The 20,445-nt window shown below is 32.7% G+C and overlaps 1 protein-coding gene across 4 annotated transcripts in view; it reads right to left on the bottom strand.

Moving 5' to 3' along the window:
- USP25 (ubiquitin specific peptidase 25) overlaps positions 1-20,445 on the bottom strand; it is a 136,900-nt gene that overhangs the window by 29,386 nt on the left and 87,069 nt on the right. For all 4 annotated transcript variants that reach the window (XM_038581247.1, XM_038581248.1, XM_038581249.1 and 1 more), the window contains exons 11-18: positions 18,855-18,982; positions 18,367-18,462; positions 16,880-17,038; positions 16,064-16,290; positions 12,922-12,992; positions 12,006-12,234; positions 10,389-10,589; positions 1,660-1,799 (exon numbers count right to left, since the gene is read on the bottom strand). In XM_038581247.1, the coding sequence (XP_038437175.1) occupies positions 1,660-1,799; positions 10,389-10,589; positions 12,006-12,234; positions 12,922-12,992; positions 16,064-16,290; positions 16,880-17,038; positions 18,367-18,462; positions 18,855-18,982 (1,251 nt within the window). The remainder of the gene's footprint in view (positions 1-1,659; positions 1,800-10,388; positions 10,590-12,005; positions 12,235-12,921; positions 12,993-16,063; positions 16,291-16,879; positions 17,039-18,366; positions 18,463-18,854; positions 18,983-20,445) is intronic.

Here is a 20,445-nt window from a genome sequence, read left to right as displayed (position 1 = left end):
ATTGTAGGCTTATAAGATATAATTTTATATATACATAGAATATGTATATATTATTATATTGATATATTTAATGCTGGTTTCTGCAAATTTATGTTATACATGATTAACCAAAAAAAAAAAAAAAAAAAAAGAAAATCATGTTTCTAATATTAAGCTAAATAATATCTTTGGCTCTCTGATTAGTTAAAAGGACATATTTCTTAACCATAAGGTAGGCTTTAACAAATAAAATTCCTAATTAGCAAAGGGCCAAGCAAACTACATTTTTAGATCATATTTCTCCTTTGTATCTACTTCTCCACTCTTTCTACCACCCTAGGTTTTCCTCTTGTATCATAACCCAAGAAGTTAGATATCGGAGATCCATTACAAGAAACATTTTCTAAGATTGCTTTAGAGTTAGCAGAGGTTCATCTCAAGCTCATTTAGAGTCTCCAGGGCATTTGCAAAACATTGGAATAAAAAAATACACTTATTTTAAAACATTTTTTGTAGTAAAATGATATAATCATTTTTTTCACACTGTAAGTGAAATAAAAAAGCAATTTCTGATTATTCATCAAAACAGAATACCTCATTAATTGAACATTTTGGTTAATCAAGGCCCTATCATATTAAAGACAGACCTCATTGAAAATTAGCAGGTTATTGTTGAGACTAAGTTCACTAAGTAGAAAACTCTGTTGAAAAATTGTATGTCCTGTTCCCTTTAGTTTTCTAGGAGGGTAATCTTCAAATACCAAAATTAGTTATCGAGAAACCTGTATTATAGATGCTTGTGTTAATAAAAAGAAGGGACTACAGGAACTGAATGTTTTTTGTGGTAGGAAATTCTTAAAATAACATCTCTCAGAAGGCCATATTCACTGAAAACATAGTACCAATGTACACAATTTATTGCTATAAAATGACACAATCGAGAGCTACAACACAGGAGGGTTATTAATGACAATTCTGTTTAGACACTGAACTGAAATATGTATAAACCACTTTGCAAGATCACATTTACTCTCAAACCTAGAATTTCTAGTATTTTGTTACTAAACATATTCTATGAACAATGAAAACTATTACCTTATATTCAATGTAATAAGACTAAAGATTGAGTGAGGGGTGAAGGAAAAAGAGAAATAATGCTAAATTTTATACTTCTTTTTTTAAATTCCAAATCAAATGATCAATTTAGTCTAGGAGTATGATTTTTCAAAATTCTCTAGCAGGAAGACAGAAATTTATTTTTAAAAAGAAGCATTTAGGGGCACTTGCGTGGCTCAGTCAGTTAAGTGGCCAGCTCTTGATTTCGGCTCAGGTCATGATGCTAGGACCCTGGGATTGAGTCGTAAATCAGGCTCACCACTCAGAGGGGAGTCTTCTTGAGGATTTTCTTTTTCCCTCTGCCCCCGCTCACTGCTTGGATGTGCATGCTCTCTCTCAAAATAAATAAATAAATCTTAAAAAAAAAAAAAGGCATTAAAAAAATTACAGCTGGGGAAGCTACCGCCTGGGGGTTAGGGTTACAGTCCCTGTTCAAGTTAATGGTAGAGTTGAGTTGTCTTTTGGCCCAGTCTCTCCTGACTCCTATGCAGGGTGCTCTCCATTACACTGCTGGAAATGTCATGAAGATGTCTATGTTCAGAGAGTTAAAAGAGAAGTTCTTACCGACTGCAAAACTGTTTCAGGACTTTTATCTTCATGTTCATGTGATGCCTTGGTAATTATTCGAATAGTTTCTTCTTTCAAGTGCTTTGAGAAATCACTTCTTGATGGTTGCTCTAGATATTCTGGTTCTCCTGCTTGTGCTTCATAAGAAAAGAATCAGTTGCATATATAATATAAATCACAGAGAGTTATACTAAGATGAATCTGTTATTTATTTCTAATTCAAAGTTATATAGTAATCAATTTTACTTTTATTTAATATACCACTCAACATATAGCACCTACTCCAGAATTTAACCCCACCCACCTCCCCCAGGTTGAACTCAGGTTCAAGAGTAGTCTATTTCTGAAGAAAATATTGTCTCATAGGCTATGGTTAGAAATTCATAGCAAATTTTTCTGTCATGATAAATAGCAAAATTTCATTTTGGAAAATCATCAGCATTCTACCAAAAAAGAAAAAAAAAAAGTATTTAGTTTGTATAACATTCCTGGTCTGAGTTTCTACAGAGAACACAGTAGCTATTTCTCCAGCCACAAAATCCTTTTTCACACCTCTCGGACAAAACCTAAACCTTGAATGAACCCAACCTTTTATCTTTTCTGAACCTGCCCAGTAACTGAGTGTTAGAGGAAAAACAATTACAACCTGGCAAACCAATACTAATATAAATTCAAGACTGCAAATACCATCATTGTAAAGAACTCTCAAAGTTGTATCTATCATCTAGGCTCTGAGCTCCAGACCTATTGATGCAACAATATACTCTGAATGTCGCACTAGGTTCTTTATTGACAACCTCAAATGCTTTATAAAAGAGGGCCTCTGCCTCTCTCCAACATAATTTTGTATCCTTTGCTCTATACCCTCCTTTGTCAGGTTATCTAATATATCAAAAAAGAGGTTTTTCCTTTGAACCTTTAAATCTTTCCATATTTTCTTCCCTCTGCCTATAAATCCAATCCACTTTCACTCTCCCATCTACGAACTTCTATGTATTTTTGTTTAAATACCACTTCCTTATGAAAGTATTCCTCATTACATCAATTTCAGAATAGGGTTTATCAGCTTCTAGTACTACTGAAGTAGTTCATTTTGATTCTTTGGTATGGATAGGTCCTGAGCACCCAGCATCTACCCACTAGTGGTACTATCCCTCCAGGTGTAATAACCAGAAAATGTCTTCAATTTATCCAATATCCCCTGGGAGGGGCAAAATTACTCTCAAATGAGAACCACTGCTCTACGGTAACTTATTCTTTCTTTTAGCACTTTTCCACAATTATGACTTAATTACTATTGTATTTAAGCCCATATCCCTTGCTAGACTCTAAGAATCTCAAGAGTAGGGATGCTATCTCCTTTTTGTATTGCTATTTCTTCAATGCCTAGCATACAATAAGCACACAAAAACTTAATGGAACAAATGAATTAGTAAGTAATGGATATAAGGAACAAGAAGAAAGTACACTAAAATGTTCTACAATATTACCGGGACTGGTTTAGTGAGCCCTTCCTCAACCAACTGATGGGACAGAACAGGACTACTGCCATCCTTTCTAATATTTGATTTAAAAAAAAAAAACTCTCAAAATGAAATATTCAAAAAGAAATGCTCTAACTTCAACATATACGCATGGTAATCCATCTATCCAATAAATTTTAATTAAGTATTTAGTAACTATATGCCAGGCACTAGGCTAGATACTGGGACTCACACTCAGTGTGAACAAAGCAGCCTTGCCCCAGTAAGTTTAGAGTCAACTATGGAGAATGTCATTAATCAAAGAATCACATTCATGATTTATGACAACATTCTAATAATACATGCTAGAAATGAAATAGGGGAGGGATAACTTAGATTATGGAATATGATTTTTTAGCTGAAGGATGATGGGTTGATTATTTCATTCCTTGATGGAAGGATGATCTGAAAGAAAGCCAGTGTGGCTGAACTACAGTGTAAGGAGAGAGATATAGCAAGAGATGACAGGGGCAAAAACATAAGGGCCTTTGAGTCTATTAAAAGTTTTGAGGATAAAAGGAAGTGAATAAATGTTTTAAATACAATGGCAATGTGGCAAGTTTTAAAAAAATTATTCTGACTACATACAATGTGAAGAATGGATTAGAGGAAAGTAAAACTAGAAGTCAGTGAAAGTACTAGAAGGTACCAGAGCAATATGAGCAGAGGTGGTGGTGCTTTTGGACAACAGAGGCAGCAACAGAGGTAAAGGGAATTGGTAAAACTGAAGATGTATTTTGGACACAAAGGTTTGGAGCTGATGTGAAGAGGATTCTAAGTTTTTGGCACGAGTAACTAGGATGATGGAGGTAAAATATACTAAGACAAGGAAGACTAGAGGAAGGATACTGACAATGTGTATGACAGGAAGGAAGTTTAAAGAAGTCAAATGCTCTCATTTCTGTATTTCTTGACTTTGCACTGCAATGTTCTTTCAGTGCCCTGCATGATGGATTGTTAAAGAAAATTTCAGACTACGCCTCTAGCTGGTATTAGGAGATGAACTTAATACAATGAGGGCCAAGAAATCCATCCAGTCTGACACTGGTCTAACACACTGAAACATGGACAGTCTATGTAAAATAAGTCCTTAGGAACAAAAATAAATTTATCTGATCAACACAATCAAATATATCTTAGGTTCCCAGGGTCAAGATTCCTTTCCACACAGGGATTTGAGTCCAAAAAACCTTATTAGTAATGTTGAATGATCCTGCCTAGGTGTCATACAGAACTATTTCCTCTAGAGTGTTTCTTGTGTATGTAATGATCCAGGAAACTTATTTGAGTGGTGCTGTAGTCACAGCAGGTGAACCTACAAGGATGTTCTTTAAAAAAAAAAAAAAAAAAGATTTATTTGTTCATGAGAGACACAGAGAGAGAGGCAGAGACACAGGAAGAGGGAGAAGTAGGTTCCCCGCGGGGAGCCCAATGTAGGACTTGATCCCACACCCTGGGATCACACCCTGAGCCAAAGGCAGATGCCCAACCGCTGAGCTATCCAGGCATCCCTACAAGGATGTTCTTAAGTGAGTGAATTTTATGTCAATTTTCCTCACTGCTAATATCTAGCACAATTCTATAAGTGGCATAGGCTCCATAAACATGCCGGATGAAGCCTGGGTTTTTGTTTCTAAACTCCTGAATGTTAAATCCTTGTAGGATTTATATATATGTAAATATACGCTCCATTACATGGAGCGTATATTTGGGATATTTGGAATATTAGGAAGTTCTTAAAGAATGGGCAAAATTTCAAGAATACTGATTGTCAAAGGACATTTTTAAAATGAATCATAACTTTATGAGAAATGCCGTAATCATATAAAAGTTCCCCAAAAGCAAGAGTAATGGGGAATAATATGGTTTATATGAAACAAAGTATTCTTGGAGGAATTACAAGGCAGTCAGATGATAATACATGGTCCTCATGCAAAAGGGTTTTGGCTTCATTTTATCATACTAGAAGGGTAAAAAACATATTTATTTACTGGAACAAATAACTGAGGAAAAGAAGAAGTTCTCTCACTACCCAGAAATAAGCACTACTAATATTTTTAGTATTATATATTTCCAGACTATACCTACCTACATTTTATAAACAAAAAGAATTATTCTGAATGTACTGTTTTTAATATAACAAACATTTTTTTGCGTGTCGATATAATTTTTACCAGTTATATGGTGTTCTGGATGGAGGGCTCATACAACTCACACTCTACCTACTGCACACGTAAGCAATTTCCATTTCTTTGTTAAAAACAACAGCACAAAGAGTTGGCTTTGTATGTATGTAAATACATACAATTCTTTTAGTTCATCCAGTAACCCTATAGAAGCTTCATCACTGCTGGCCTATATAAATAGGAACGCAATTAATAGAGACCATGATATTTTCTTTATCTGTGTTGACACTTTATATACTAATTAATCCCTCAGCTTAATATATATTATTCAGCTGATATATATGTATTCAATTTGGAATACGGCTGGTGATTACCAAGTCTCTATGGAGGTATATAATATCCCTCTATCTAAAATATCCCTTACATCATTTATATGTCCTATGGGTACTTCTCTGAGCTTTGTAAATGGTTATCCTCCACATAAGAGATTTCCCAACTATGCTCTATGTTCAAAATGTAGGGGGGTTTCATTTACTTACTTGGCTGTTAAAGAAGACCCAAAATTCTATGAGTACTCTGAGTCTGCTCCTTTGGTCCACCTTCACATTGAGTAAGAGACTGGGATGCCTTGGGAGTGTTCTACCTATGTATATTTCCTGGTTCTGCTCTTCAACATTTTAAGAGAGTTAACTAAATAACCAACTGGCTTTCTGTTATGGCATAGGGATCTGCTCTTTTTCTTTTTTTTTTTAAAGATTTTATTTATTTATTCATGAGAGACACAGAGACAGAGAGAGAGGCAGAGACACAGGCAGAGGGAGAAGCAGGCTCCATGCAGGGAGCCTGACGTGGGACTCGGGTCTACAGGATCACGCCCTGGGCCGAAGGCGGTGCTAAACCGCTGAGCCACCTGGGCTGCCCAAGGATCTGCTCTTAAATCAATTATTTAAAAAAAGGGGGGGAGGGGGAGTAACACCTCCTATCTTTCAGAAGTACTTAATACCTTGACTTACTGATGAGTCTTACTTATTACAATCACATTGAGAATATTTAAAGAGTATTACCTCAAAGATATGCAGACCATTCATTTCTAGAAATGTATTTAAAATTAATGATTCCCCAAAAGCAGCCTATAAAGCCATGATAGGCTAGCTGCATAGAATCCCAAGAGAAATTTTTAAGACTTCAAATTCCTGGGTGCTACTACAAACAGAATCATGGGAATTGAGGGGTAGAGGCTTAGGAACCAGAGTTAAACCTAGAATTTTCCTAGGACAGAGCTACATAAAATGTGTACCACACATTTTTACCCTTCTATCTAATGTATAATTATTTTGGCTAGACTTTTAAAGCGTTAGTATTCCCATACAATGTGGATCACTTCCAGGAAACTCATTATTGGAATCTCCATAGGAAATGAATTCAATTCAGAAAACATTCAAGGGTCAGTTACCATATGTCATTTATTATGCTAGATTCTGGAAATATACATAAGAACATCACACAGTCCCTGATTTAAAGGAACTTGAGAATATTGAGGGTACTGTTCATGTTACCAGATCTTACTCTCAGGAACCAGCTGAACTTTCCTGGAATATCAGTTTGTTTTTAACTTGTAGACAGTATCTGTGGAAAAGTCCCAGAGCTAATTCTGTAAGCCCCTTCTAGGCAAATTTATGAAATCTTATGGAATGCATTTCATATCAATATTAACCATTTTTACCTTATTTTTTCTACCTTTTTATTTTTTTAAATTGGGTATGCTATACAGGTTATGAGGACTGTAATAGTGTTTCCAGAAGCCAATACTGCTCTGTATGTTAACTAAAATTTAAATTTAAAAAAACAAAAAAACACAGTTTTTAGGGGTTCCTCGGTGGTGCAGTCAAACAAGTCAGCTTGAGATTCTCTCTCTCACACCCTCTTCCCTTGACTCATGCTCTAAACTAAATAAATCATTTAAAAAAGTTTTTGAAGAAGATAGGAGAAACACAAGTAAAGTGCAAAGTTCTTCTCTTCTCTGTTTCTCTGTTTTATAAACATAGCCATTCTATTTAACTAGAAGTATACCTCAAACTTATCTAAGGATCTCTTTAAAAATATATATTCTGGACCCTTCCTTCAGAGGTTCTGATCCTAGTTAAGTCTTAGGTGGTCTTACTCAGGTGGCATGTGCTGCTTATACTCACAAAAAAATTCCCTAGGTGTACACTGTAGTAAAGAATGTTGAATAAATCTCTAAACATAAGTGTTAAGGTAAGTTTTTCTTTGCAGTAAGCAGGTTTAAGGAGGCAGCATGAAAAGGACCAAATAATTTTTGGTTCCATCACTTATTACTTAGTTTCAGTAAGACAAGGAATGGTACTAGAGAAATGAGGTCTTAGATTTCTTGGTCACGTGTCAGCAGAAGTGGAACAAATACTCATTTAATTAATACTATGTAAATTAATATTTGGAATATCACTCAGAAGAAATTGATTTTAATAGCTGTCACATTACAGTTTTATTGAGAAGATTTGCAAGGAAAGAAAAATCACTCTGCTGGATTCTATGAAGACTTCCTTGTATTACCTTCCATTAGTCACGTATAATTCTAGTGCACACCTGAAAGATTTAAACACAGATTCTCTTTAATATGCTGAAAATTCAAGGCTTTCTAAAAACCTCAGTCTGGAAGATAATCATAATAGTTATATGCGAACTGACCATTTCTGTCTCTTTATTTTTTAGTTATTCTGATTCCTCTCAGAAATATATTCCATTCTCAAGTATTTCTTTTGAATACTAAAAAGAGATATGAAAATATATGCCCAATACCTATTTCTGTTTTTTTAAATTACAAAACAGCATTTAAAGTATATGGTAGTAAATATTAATCAGGATAAAGGGTATGGGGCATAAAGATGTGGCCTTTTATACAGAGAGAACAAAAGATAACAAATGTAAATGGTATGGCAAGGTTAGCTAGTCCTGTCAGATAGGAATATTAATGGGGAATATGTATTAGTCTGAATAGAAATAAAATGTGTTAAGTTGGTAAATTTAGTCAGAGACAAGATGAAAAGAAGACTATCTAGTACTTAATATTTTGGTACCACAAAATATGTGAGCCAAGAAGAGAGTTACAGCTTAACCAATAAATGTAGGATTCACCTTCATTTGAGTACTTAGGTACCACCACCACTTACACCAATTAGGAAGCCACAACCTCCCACTAATAAGATAATAGCTACATGCAGATGGCGTGCACAAAAGTTAGTGGAAGTATAACAAAGTTGCTCCTTGGGGTAAGTTCTAGGTATCAGTTTATGAAGGATATGCACAAGGCATAGACAAGGGATGAAATCACACAGGGATGGACTTGGTTCAAAAATGAAAAGAACTATAATGTATATACTGTTATTTGAGCACAGAAATCTTTTGATAGCTACTGAGTCAAATCCTATGGAAGTAGACAAAGTCACTATAATGAAACTGCATTCCTGTGAAATCACAGGCCTTCATGTGGTTTACACAGTGGCTCTTAATGTATGGAAAGAAATACAGTCGGGCATCATTGTAGAGCTTACCACACTACAATGATGGTATTCAAATATACTATATTGCATTTAAGTAGAAAAATATTGGTATTTTTTTGGTATAATACAATTATCATGGTCTTTTAAAAATTCTGAATCAACGCCCATTAACATCAAGATCAAGGACTCAACTAATCAATTTACATGAAAACAAGGTAACAAGTCTGGACAGATCTGTGTGTGCCTGCTTCATTCACAACACCATATTGTGGTACTGTACATCTTCCAGTGAGAGAATAATTACTTCTAAAGTTCAAGAGATAAGGCTAAAATTCACCTAAGTAATGCTGTATGGGAATCAGTCTATAAAAAATGAAATTAAACAAACACATAAAATGCTTTCTTAAAAAATAAAACCAAAATTGGCAGAATTGCATAAAAAGGCCATTCAAAAAGTTTCACTGTTATAAAAAAAAAAAAAAGAGACAAATGAATTTGACAAAAATATCTGTGTTCAATTTATCTCTTCTCATTTTTCCAACTACTACAAAGAAATAACACATTTTCACAGGAGAAAATATATTGTCCTAAAAAATATTAACAACTCTGTAATGATTGATGAAAGTAATCTTAAAAAAAATTCAGAAGATATTTTATTTTTAATTTTGCTAGAACATGTTTATTTTTATACTGTTTACTCTGAACATTTTATTGATTTCATCAGCTAAGAACTTAAGAATATTTTTAAATATTTTATTTTTGTACATTGACCTCTGTTTTATGAGTCTATACATATTTTAACTTGAAATATATTAAATAGTTTCAGCTCACTTGTTTAATTTTAAAAATTCTGAAAAAATCAAATAACTGCTCTATAACAATAGCATAAATGCACAAAATATTACATAAAATATTATACAAAATATGTATGGACATACCAATAGTGCTATTTTGTTGAAATGGGAAATTACTAGTATTCACTCTCTTGATAGCTTTAGTGAAAAGGTTTGGATTACGGGCTAGTTTTCATGGCTTTTCTAAACTTCTGGCCAAGAAGGGTTAGGCCCAACCAAAGTGGGCAGGGTAAGAACAGAAAGAGTTAGCAAAATCGTCTCATTTAACTTGAAAAAGGTATATATGTATATAGTAGTGCCTGGCAAAAGGGTAAACTAAATTGTTACCTATGCTAACAGGCAACTTCACTCAGAGAAGTGATGGAATTTCAGATGATTTTTACTGTCTTCTTCACATTTAAAAATAATTAAGGTTCTTTTTTAAATGAGCATATCGGGCAGCCCAGGTGGCTCAGCAGTTTAGCGCCGCCTTCAGCCCAGGGCATGATCCTGGAGACCCGGGATTGAGTCCCACATCAGGCTCCCTGCATGGAGCCTATTTCTCCCTCTGCCTGTGTCTCGGCCTCTCTCTCTCTCTGTCTCTCATGAATAAATAAATAAAATCTTAAAAAAAAAATTGTTAAATGAGCATATCCTATTTTTTAAATAAAATATCAATAATAAATACAGAGATAATAAAATAGAATTTAATCAAAATGTACTAACCTGTTGTTATAGAAGACTCTGACTCTCTCAATTTCTGAGATGCTAAAAGTTTTTCCTGCAAAGCTTTCTGAGCAAGCTGTGCATCCCATTCTTCTAGTTCTTTTTCAAATCTCTGGTTGTCTTCCTCAACAAAATCTCTTAAATCCGGTGGTAGCGTTTCTATTCCAACAAGAGCCTGCCCAGTTTCTTTATTTAACTCCTCTGCAAATCATATTTTAAAAACTAATATAAAATTAAGAATTAAAGGAAAAATGCAAAGCTCAAAATAGGATGCATTTCCAATGGGATTTAAAGTATGAATTATTACAATTTAACAAATCAATATTACAAATTAAAACTAGACAAGCAATGATGCAAATATTTTATAATCCATTATAGGAAATGTTCTCAGCTTTTTTTTTTTTAATCTAAGGAGTAAAAAAAAGGAATGGGATATAAAGCCAACATCATTTGCTACTCAAACATTGACACAGTACTACATATTCTATTTTAAGAAAACACTAGACGTTTGATTATTTGTGAAATAAAAATTATCACAGAATGAGAATAATTCATAACCTTATTAAACTCTAAACAGAACTAAAATTATTTTTCGTCTAAAACAGTTAAGCATAGCAATATACCCACATGCAATCTGAGAACTAATCAATATAGCAAGATTTTTAAAAACATTACATAAGTAGTATTTAGGTTACTGAACCTCTGCTGCACACATACAAAGCACACTATAGCTTTTAGCCACAATTGGACCACCTAGCTACTGTTGCTGAATGGTTAAACACAGAAAGAAGGTTGATTTTTATCAGTTTCAACAAACCTTTATTAAGTATTTTCTATATGCAAACCTATGTGAGAATATTAAGAAATAAAACAGTAAGACATAGTATGACATTGTCCCTGTCTTGGAGCAGATCGGAGTGAAGTGAAAAAGATAAGTCAACATACAATTCCAACACACGTAAGTGCCCGATAGACGTATGCTATGAGAACACAAGGAGAGATATATTCTGGTAGAAGTCAAAAAAAAAAAAAAAAACATGGCAGAGCAGATGACACCTGAATTGAATATTGCAGATGAGCAGAAATTAAGACAAAAGAAGAAATAAGAACATTACCTCCAAAAAAAAAAAAAAAAAAAAAAAAAACATAAGAACATATAGATATAAATGAGTGAAATCATTTGGTGCAAAGAGAATACAAGCAGTTCAGATATCAGTAAAGTATACACAGTTTAAAATGGACACTGGTTAATAAATGAGGCTTGAGAGACAATCAGAGGCCAGAAAATGGAGGCCTTGTATATTAGGTTAAGGAGCTTAAATATGAGTCAATGTGTAATATGATCCTTAAAAGAAATTTAGGGAGGAGAAATAGGTCAGAGTTACATTTTATAGTAGTTACTAAGTAGTTAACTTTGGATACAAAATATATTCCAATTATCAGTCCTAATTACTCTTGTAATTCCAGTTTCTCACCCAGAATAAGCCAACTGTACTTCCTAATCACATCCATCACCCTGAGTCAATTAAACTTAACTAATCATACCAGAGACCAGAGTCACATAAAAGAGCTACATATTTAAAAATACATACTACCCTATATATTTTATGTTCTTACCTTTTATTAAGAATTGTGCCTTATCATTTATGTACATTAAACAGTATGCACTGGCATTTCTATAACCACCAAAAGAGTCCCTCACTAGCTCTTCCCATGATGATTTTGTCACAGCAATATCATTGTACTTCATCCACCTGTTTTCACGATGATCAAAAATGTATGCCCAGTAGTGCCCGGCATTAGCTTGACCTTCATGAACTAAAACAGCATGTAAGCGATAAGGAACCTAAATATGAAAACAGAATAGTTAAGCCACAATTTAGTCTATTAATACCATATTCCATGAAACCTATAAACTATCTTATTGGAGAATACCATAAAAGAATATGTTTTTAACAAGAGAAAACTGGCTGTGATTAAAATTTTTAAAAAATTACAGTATGAAATAAAAAAGGGGGAGATAAATAAGCTAATGACATGTAAAGCAGGTGTATAAATAGGATATTTTTTCAAACTCTGAAAATGTATTTCCTTTAAACGAAGAACTTATGATGAGTATTTTAAATGAAGCACCTGATTTTATCTAAATCTTCACAATTATAAATTGATGACTGAATTAGCAATATGGCCTATATAATGTATGCCAAAAGTTAAAATGTAACTGAGCACTATACTTCCCCCTCAATCTTAATATCCCTAAACAACCATATAATTTCCTCTGTAGGACTTTTTGTAAAAACTAAGACCTTCTAAAGATTTTTGCTAAGTTTACTGTAAAACAATTTTAAAAAGTAAACAATAAATATAGTATGAACATACAACTCAATATGGGAAATATTAATATGGAATATTTAATTTCAGCAATCTTATAACATAAAAAGAACCAGAATTAGCTTAAAAATTAGGTTAATCATATAAATAAAAAATATGTAAATAATTTTGACAGCACTTACCAACCTCAAATTTAACTTACTTGGATCATAGATTTGTCAGAATACATTAGTTCTATTGTTCGATGGATTCTGGATATGCTTTCCTGCAAATCTAAGGATAGAAGATGCCATTTAAAATGATTAACATATGTCTTTACATAGATATAAGATAGTAACTATGGTTTTCCCTCCAATATGTTAGACCAATAAGGAAAAATTCCTAAAGCACTCGATTATTATTTGAAGTCTATATAAAACAACAAAAAAAAAGTTTTCCTTAATAAAAGATATAGCACAAGTGCATAATTAAAAACAAACAAATATGGTTCACTTAGAAAACGTGCTGAGTCTATAAAAGTGAACTTTATTCAAATCTATAAAGGAAAGTTTCAATAAAAGCTGAATCTAAAGCCCCTTATATATTTACATAAAACAGGAAAATTGTGGAATGAAATAAAATAACTTTGCCACAAATCATCTATTTATATATATGTCATTGAATAAAACTCTACTACAATCACCAGTGGAAATAATGTTGACACTCCCATTACTTAGTACTTCTACTTCCAATAGAAATCCATTCTACAAAATTATTCACAGCTATATTGCCCTAACAATTAAAGAACTAGAGACAACCTAAATATCTATTAATGTGGAAATGGTTAAATTATAGTATAACCTATACTATGAAGCTGTTGAAAAGAATAAGGAAGAAATCATGAAAGACTACAAAAAATATTAGTAACTTCAGAGTGGAGGAAAGACCTTTTAGTAAGCCTGACAGAAAATTCAGTAACCATAAAGGAAAAGATAAGACTCTCTCCCCAAACTTAAGAAAATCTACATTACAGAAACAAAACTAACAAAAAAAAAAAAAAAAGTCAAATTAAGAAAACAGTATCTACAGCATGCACTACAGGCAACAGGCTAATACCCATAACATCAAAGTTTCTACTGAGCAGTAAGAGAAAAATAAATGGTTCAATATAAAAAATGGGTGAATGTCATAAACAAGAAACTTATAGGAAAATAGAATTTCACTCATAATTAAGGAAATGCAAATTAAGACACTAAAACATACCATTTTTCAACATTCAGGCTACCACAATCTAAAAAGTACCCAGGGCTAAGGAGGATTTTGGGAGACAGGCTCTCCCACACAGTTAGTGGGAATAAAAACTGGTTCAATGTTTTGGAGGTAAAATTTCAAAACAGCTAAAATTTCAAATATATACACTTTGGACCAGAAATGGCACTTTTAAGAATATATCTTACTCACAAAAGTGTGTCAGTATGCATGTGGAGGGCCAGCACTATTTGCAGTATCAATATAGAAATTAAATAAATTACATCCTACTCAGATACTGGAATATTATACGATAGTTTAAAAAATAATGCTAACAGCTAATAACAGGGATAAAAGAGAGGAAACAAATATTCCAAGGAAAATCCCACCTGATCCATAGTATTATTATGGTCCAAACTATTAGGTATTAAGGTCCAAAGCCTTATCAGATGAATGTCTCTCAAGTTTCTCAAACTTAAAATGGCCAAAAGTGGACTCATCGTACTCCTCTACTTCCTCCTGTGAGGTGCAGAACCTGCTCATCCACCAGTTTGCCCTTTTCTAAAGTATATTCCATCTATCTATTCATACCAGCATGAGAAACTAAGGAAATCATCCCTAATTCCTCCCTTTCTCTCACCTCTTGTCAGTGATCTATCTCTCTTAGTTTTCTCCAAAGAGTAGATCATATCTGTTCATTTCTCTCCTCCCTCAATGCCCTACCTTGATGTCAAAAGCTTCCTAGCTTCCACCCTTCCAAATGTAGTCATATAAAAACAAAAATAATCTACCAAGTCCCGTAGAAAATTATCCAATATCTATTACAGTGTTCAGGAAACACAGTGTGCTCAATAAATGTTTCCTAATGAATTCAAATGTAAAAAATTCCCTCATAGATGAAAAATACTAAGGGAAATATTTATAGCTACCAATGCTAATTGTTGGTTGCCATTATATCCTATTTATGTTACATTACATTACATTAGGACTGCTCTTTATTTACATATCGTCTATAGTCAAGTTGGGCTCCAATAAGCCATACTCTTTAAAATAATTCCAATCTTTTGTTATAAAACAGTAGCTCTTAGATTTTTCTTTTTACATAGAATAAAATTAGGATAAAATTGGGTGATGATAATAGGATATTATATTTTGCCATGTAAGGAAAAATTATAATAAAACCTACCATAAAATATTAACATCACTTCATTTAAAAAAAGAAAAAGGCTACCTTAAGAACACTAAAGTAGCAAAGACATAATTGGGGAATAAAAGAGAGTTCCTTCCAAGGCCAGATTGCAACTTAATACCAACATATATACACATGCACACATGCACCCTCATGCTCCTAACAGCACTGTTCTTATTTTTCTTATTTTGCTACATGCCAGTTAAAACACTTTACAAACTGGCACTGAGCTCCTAGATCATATCTGGAAATCTCTGTTAGAGCAGACTGAAAATTAAAATTCACATTTCTGGGGCACCTGGGTGGCTCAACTGGTTAAGTACCTGCCTTTGAAAAAAACAAACAAACAAAAAAGTGTCTGCCTTTGACTCAGGTCATGATCCCAGGGTTCTGGGAGAGGGCACACATGGGCTCCCTGCTCAGGAGGAAGTCTGCTTCTCACTCTCTTACTGCCCCTTGATTTTTTCTCTCAAATAAAGAAAATCTTTTTTAAAAAATAAATAAAATTCACATTTCTAATTCTTAAACTTAAAATAATTTTTTAACACTTTAACTCATTCCACAAACATAAGGGGAAGGATGTTAATTGATAAATATATAATTTAATCTTGTATGATGTTTCACCAATGAAGTAGCTGTGAATACCAGTTTGATATAAATTTAGAGCACTAAACAGGAAAATCAGACCATCTGCTATGTCATTAATCAACTAAATAGTCCAGGGAAAATCTGTTGGTCTCTCTGAGTCTGATATTAAGATCATAAAAACAGGTGGCCAGACTAGTTTCCTTTATAGAAAACACTTTCTAGGAAAAAAAATACTTTATAATATTAATATATGAAATTCAGAGGTGACTTCCCTTCTCAATTTTAACATTATACATAGCCATTTGAGGCGACAGTAGTTATGCTATGAGAAGCTTCTTACCTCTGGTGTCATTTTCTATTTCTGTCCTCCAGCGATGTAAACAGCTTTCTAGCACAGAAAGTTCTTCTTCTGTTATGTGCCTTGGTGCTGGATGCATGGGCAAATCTGGAGGTATCCGAGACTGAGTGAATGGTTTATGTATTACTGATCTTGATGAAATGGCAGCTATTGATGCAGGTGATGTGCTTGGCAGTTCTGAAGAAGGGACTCCCTGTTGTTCTGTTGTGCTATATTTTTAAATCATAAAATATTCATTATTAAATTTTCCAAGCTGAAGCTCTGGACAAAAATTGTGCCAAACACACAGGATTAATTTTTGAAATTATAATTTCAAAAAGAAAAGGCCTTTAGAAAAATAAATATGTATATTAATTTAATATCCAATGATATACTTAATATATGAGGAATATATTATTATCAGAATGAAATTGTGGCTTTATAGAAAGAAATGGCTTAATCATGTCAATAAATCTTATGTATACCAAAATTATATAATATCAGCTTACATTACAGGAAAAACCAACTTAACAGTATTTTCATGGAAAAAAGATGGACATCTATACCAAAACAACCTAAAGTATAATTCTGAACAGAAAAAAATATGATGAAAATTCCAATCCACTACCATAAAATCTATTGAAAAAGTGAAATAAGAAAGCATCCAGAAGATGCACAACCTTCTAAGTGAATCTAGTATTTTTAGAGTCCACTAAAATAAATCACAATGGACATTTTATAAAACCCTCTTTAAAGCATCAATTATATCACTATATAATATAGTTAACAGCTGGCTCCTGAATCAGGAAAACATTTTACCTTGGTAATGTCTGTGGTGTGGAACCACTAGGTGGGGAACTAGCATCAATATCCTCAACAGGAGATGTACACACAGGTTTACTTGAAGCAAATTCCAATGCATACTGTAGAACATCTACCAAGGGGAATCGTTTGGGACCGGAACCGTAGCTTAAATATCTGTTAACCATAAGATGTATAAATGCTTTTAGCTGTATATAAAACACATTTGGTTGTTTTTAGTAATTGTTATAAAACATGATAAAAACACTTTAATAAATCTTCCTCAACAATGCAATTAATTTTCTTTTTCAAATGAGGATGTTAAAACTAAAGACACATTCAAGAAAGAACTTAAATGTCCTCCGAATTAAGGGAAACAAAGTTGATTACAATTGAATGTGTCTGTACACTGTTGTATATTTTAAATGCTGCTCTAAGTTGTAACCCAATAGGAAAATGAATACTGACAGTTCCATTTCCTGAGACTGTTTTTATTTTTAGACCTGTCATCTGGTCTCATGATTAGGATGATGACTAATATTATCCTTCTACCTTTTACCTCTGATTAGTTTTTTTAACCTCTGATTAGTTTTTAATATGATTACAGACACCTTTTAAAAATAAAAATTATTGAAATAATAATACATTATTTTTGTTTAACAAATTTGGGGCTAATTTTCAAATTAATACTAAAATAAGGGATACAGATTAATCAGAGGTTGCAAACTGAGATCTCTCAGGCCACATTTTAGCCTATAGACTTTTGTCTGAACTACAGAGCATCTGACTGTCTAGATTCCAGCACTTTGGGGAAGTTATCAAAAATAGTAGGACATACTCACATGTGGTGTCACACATGGTCCCACCCGGTAGTACAGATGATGGGCACTTCCTCTCTCAGGGATATGCTCTCTAAGCTCCCTTTGCCTATCAGCTTACACCTGACTTGCTTCCCTTCTTTATAAAGTCTCAATGAGAGGCCTGAGAGTTTGTATCTTCTGTATTAAGCAGAAAAACTTAGTCACCATTCATTTTAATGGAAATCTCAAGAATGATATGTAGTCTCATACAAAAAGAAACACTAAAATTTAAATTAGTTCAACTTTGGTTTTTTGTTTTTTATTTTAAGTAATTTTTCACCCAATGTAGGGCTCAAACTCACAGCCCAAGTATCAAGAGTTGCATGCTCTACTGACTGAGCCTGCCAAGTGTCCCTTTTCTGAATATTTTTTTTAACATTAAATTAATTTTGTAACTGTTTTCAACACCAAGAGCATTATTACTAGTCAACAATGAAAATATTTAAAACACTAAAATAATCATGAATGCCAACTAAGAATTATTTTAGTTTCTAACATAACTCAAAACTAAACTATTCAAGCAAAATATGAATTCAGAGTGATTATTACTAGAATTATAAGTCACCCAAAGCAAATTTAAAATGAAAGATTCCAGATAATCACTAAAAATATGACTTCCCATATGTTTCATAAAAGTTACAATACCTCTCTAGTCTTTGTTGTAATACTGTGAGGTAATCTTTTAGTCTCTTGATTTCTTCCCTCTTAATTCTTGTTATTTCTCTGTTTCTGTGCATGTATCTATCAGGAAAAAAACAAAAAACAATATTACCATTTCTAAAAAATCATGGAAATAGATACAATACTAAGTCTAGCCAACACCACAAAAGGTCAAAAGGTCAAATTTAAAATTTTACAATGAAATATCAGACAAAAGAATATTTCATAAAATTGTAACAAACACAAAAATAAATGTTTTAGCTTCCTTATAATTCCCAGTAACTATACTTTTCTAAATAGAAAGAGAACTCAATTTTCCTTGACAAGTAGTACTGGACATATTATGCAAAAAAAAAAAAAAAAAAAAGACTAATTCTAAAGAAATTAAGCAAATTTTTTCTCTAAACACAATAATTCTTTACTTGGTTACTAAACAGTTTCAAAATCAAGTCATGCTGTATACCAAACCATACCTGTCCAGATATAACACTTGAGGAAATTCTAATTTGTTGTGAATTTTTTCTGGTCTTCCCAATGCCTGATTGAATTCAAATCTTGATAATTCAAATGTTAACACAGGTGGCAGTTTGGTGAACCAATGCTGAAAGAAAACAACAACAAAAACCTTACTATCACCTTTTGTTTTCTCTACTGCAGTGTGAGGCACAGAGCGTCAGCATGGCATTTTTAGATGTATCATCTACAATGCTCGCACTATAAATACATGACTAGCTAGGCAATTTAATTAAAATCCAACTTCTTCCCAAAAGTGTTCCACACCACTTAAAAATTTCAAGGATGGGAATAATACTCAACCAGCAAAGAAAAAAGATCTTCTAACAACTCTCCTTCTTCCATAATAATTTTTTACATTAGGTTTTTTAACCTAAAGCTACAGACCTTATTTAAAAGCATGGCTTTTAACAAATTTTAACAAATCCTCTGGCTTCTTCAATATTATGTCACTATGACTATCAGGAATGGTATATATACTTATTAATAAACCACACTTCAAAAATCTTGACAAAGAAAATTGTACACACACACAATTTTTATAGCATAAATGGTCACAATTCTTACTAAAAACTAGAAACTGATATTCCCTTGTTTTATTTTTAATTTTCCTAATGGAATACTGACTAATTTAAGAAAAAAAAACCTATTACTAAAACGGAGATTAAACTAATGATAACTATATTTAAAATCTTTAAATGACTAGTGTTTGAAGAATTAAATACCTCATTGCTATGAGCCAATTGCTCCACAAACTTTGGCAATTGTTTAGTTAAGCAATAAATGTAACAAAATTTCAAAGAAAATTACTTTCAAAAAAAATATTCAAGTTTTACATAAACACATTTTAAAAAGAAATAAACAAAAACTCATGAATCACCAAATATGGAAGTATAAAATAATGCAACAAATACTTTTAATGCTTACTGTAAATCACACAATGTACTACTGTAAAAAGTAACTACCACACATTACATTGTATGTGTTATTTTCAAGTGCCACAAAATGCAACCACACAAATATCAATTAGCTAAGAGTACACTAATTTAAATTCAGATATCCAAAAAAAGTAGTAACGGTGAACATTTGGCAAACTGGATTTGACTAAGATCTTGTAAGCTACTACTTTTCTCTAAGTAAAGCTAATAAAAATAATTATTTAAAACTATTTTTCTGTCCCAAAATGCTACAGCTTACATGAATTGAAATTTCCTGAGTTAGATGTGGCTTATCTTTTACCAAAAGTTGAAGTTTAAGAAATGTATTTTTAAATGGCTATTAAAACTGAAGTAGACTAGAGAAAGTTACAAAAGATCTAGTATCAGGAACATCTCAAGTTTGAAGATTTCTTGAGCAAAGACTGCTTATTTACTTTGTTCTCACATGACACTTGGCAAGAATTTTAGTGAATTCTAATACACACCTTAAATTACTGTTAAGAATTAAAACATACTCCATACATATCACAAAGAAAACTTTTGATGCCTTAGGATAACTACTCTCCACTCCATTTTGTGATACTAAAATAAGTACGCAGGTTTCAAGAACTAT

The sequence above is a fragment of the Canis lupus genome, chromosome 31 (genome assembly GCF_011100685.1).
Source record: "Canis lupus familiaris isolate Mischka breed German Shepherd chromosome 31, alternate assembly UU_Cfam_GSD_1.0, whole genome shotgun sequence".
Lineage (NCBI taxonomy): Eukaryota > Metazoa > Chordata > Mammalia > Carnivora > Canidae > Canis > Canis lupus.
This window is presented reverse-complemented; position numbering and strand designations above follow the sequence as displayed.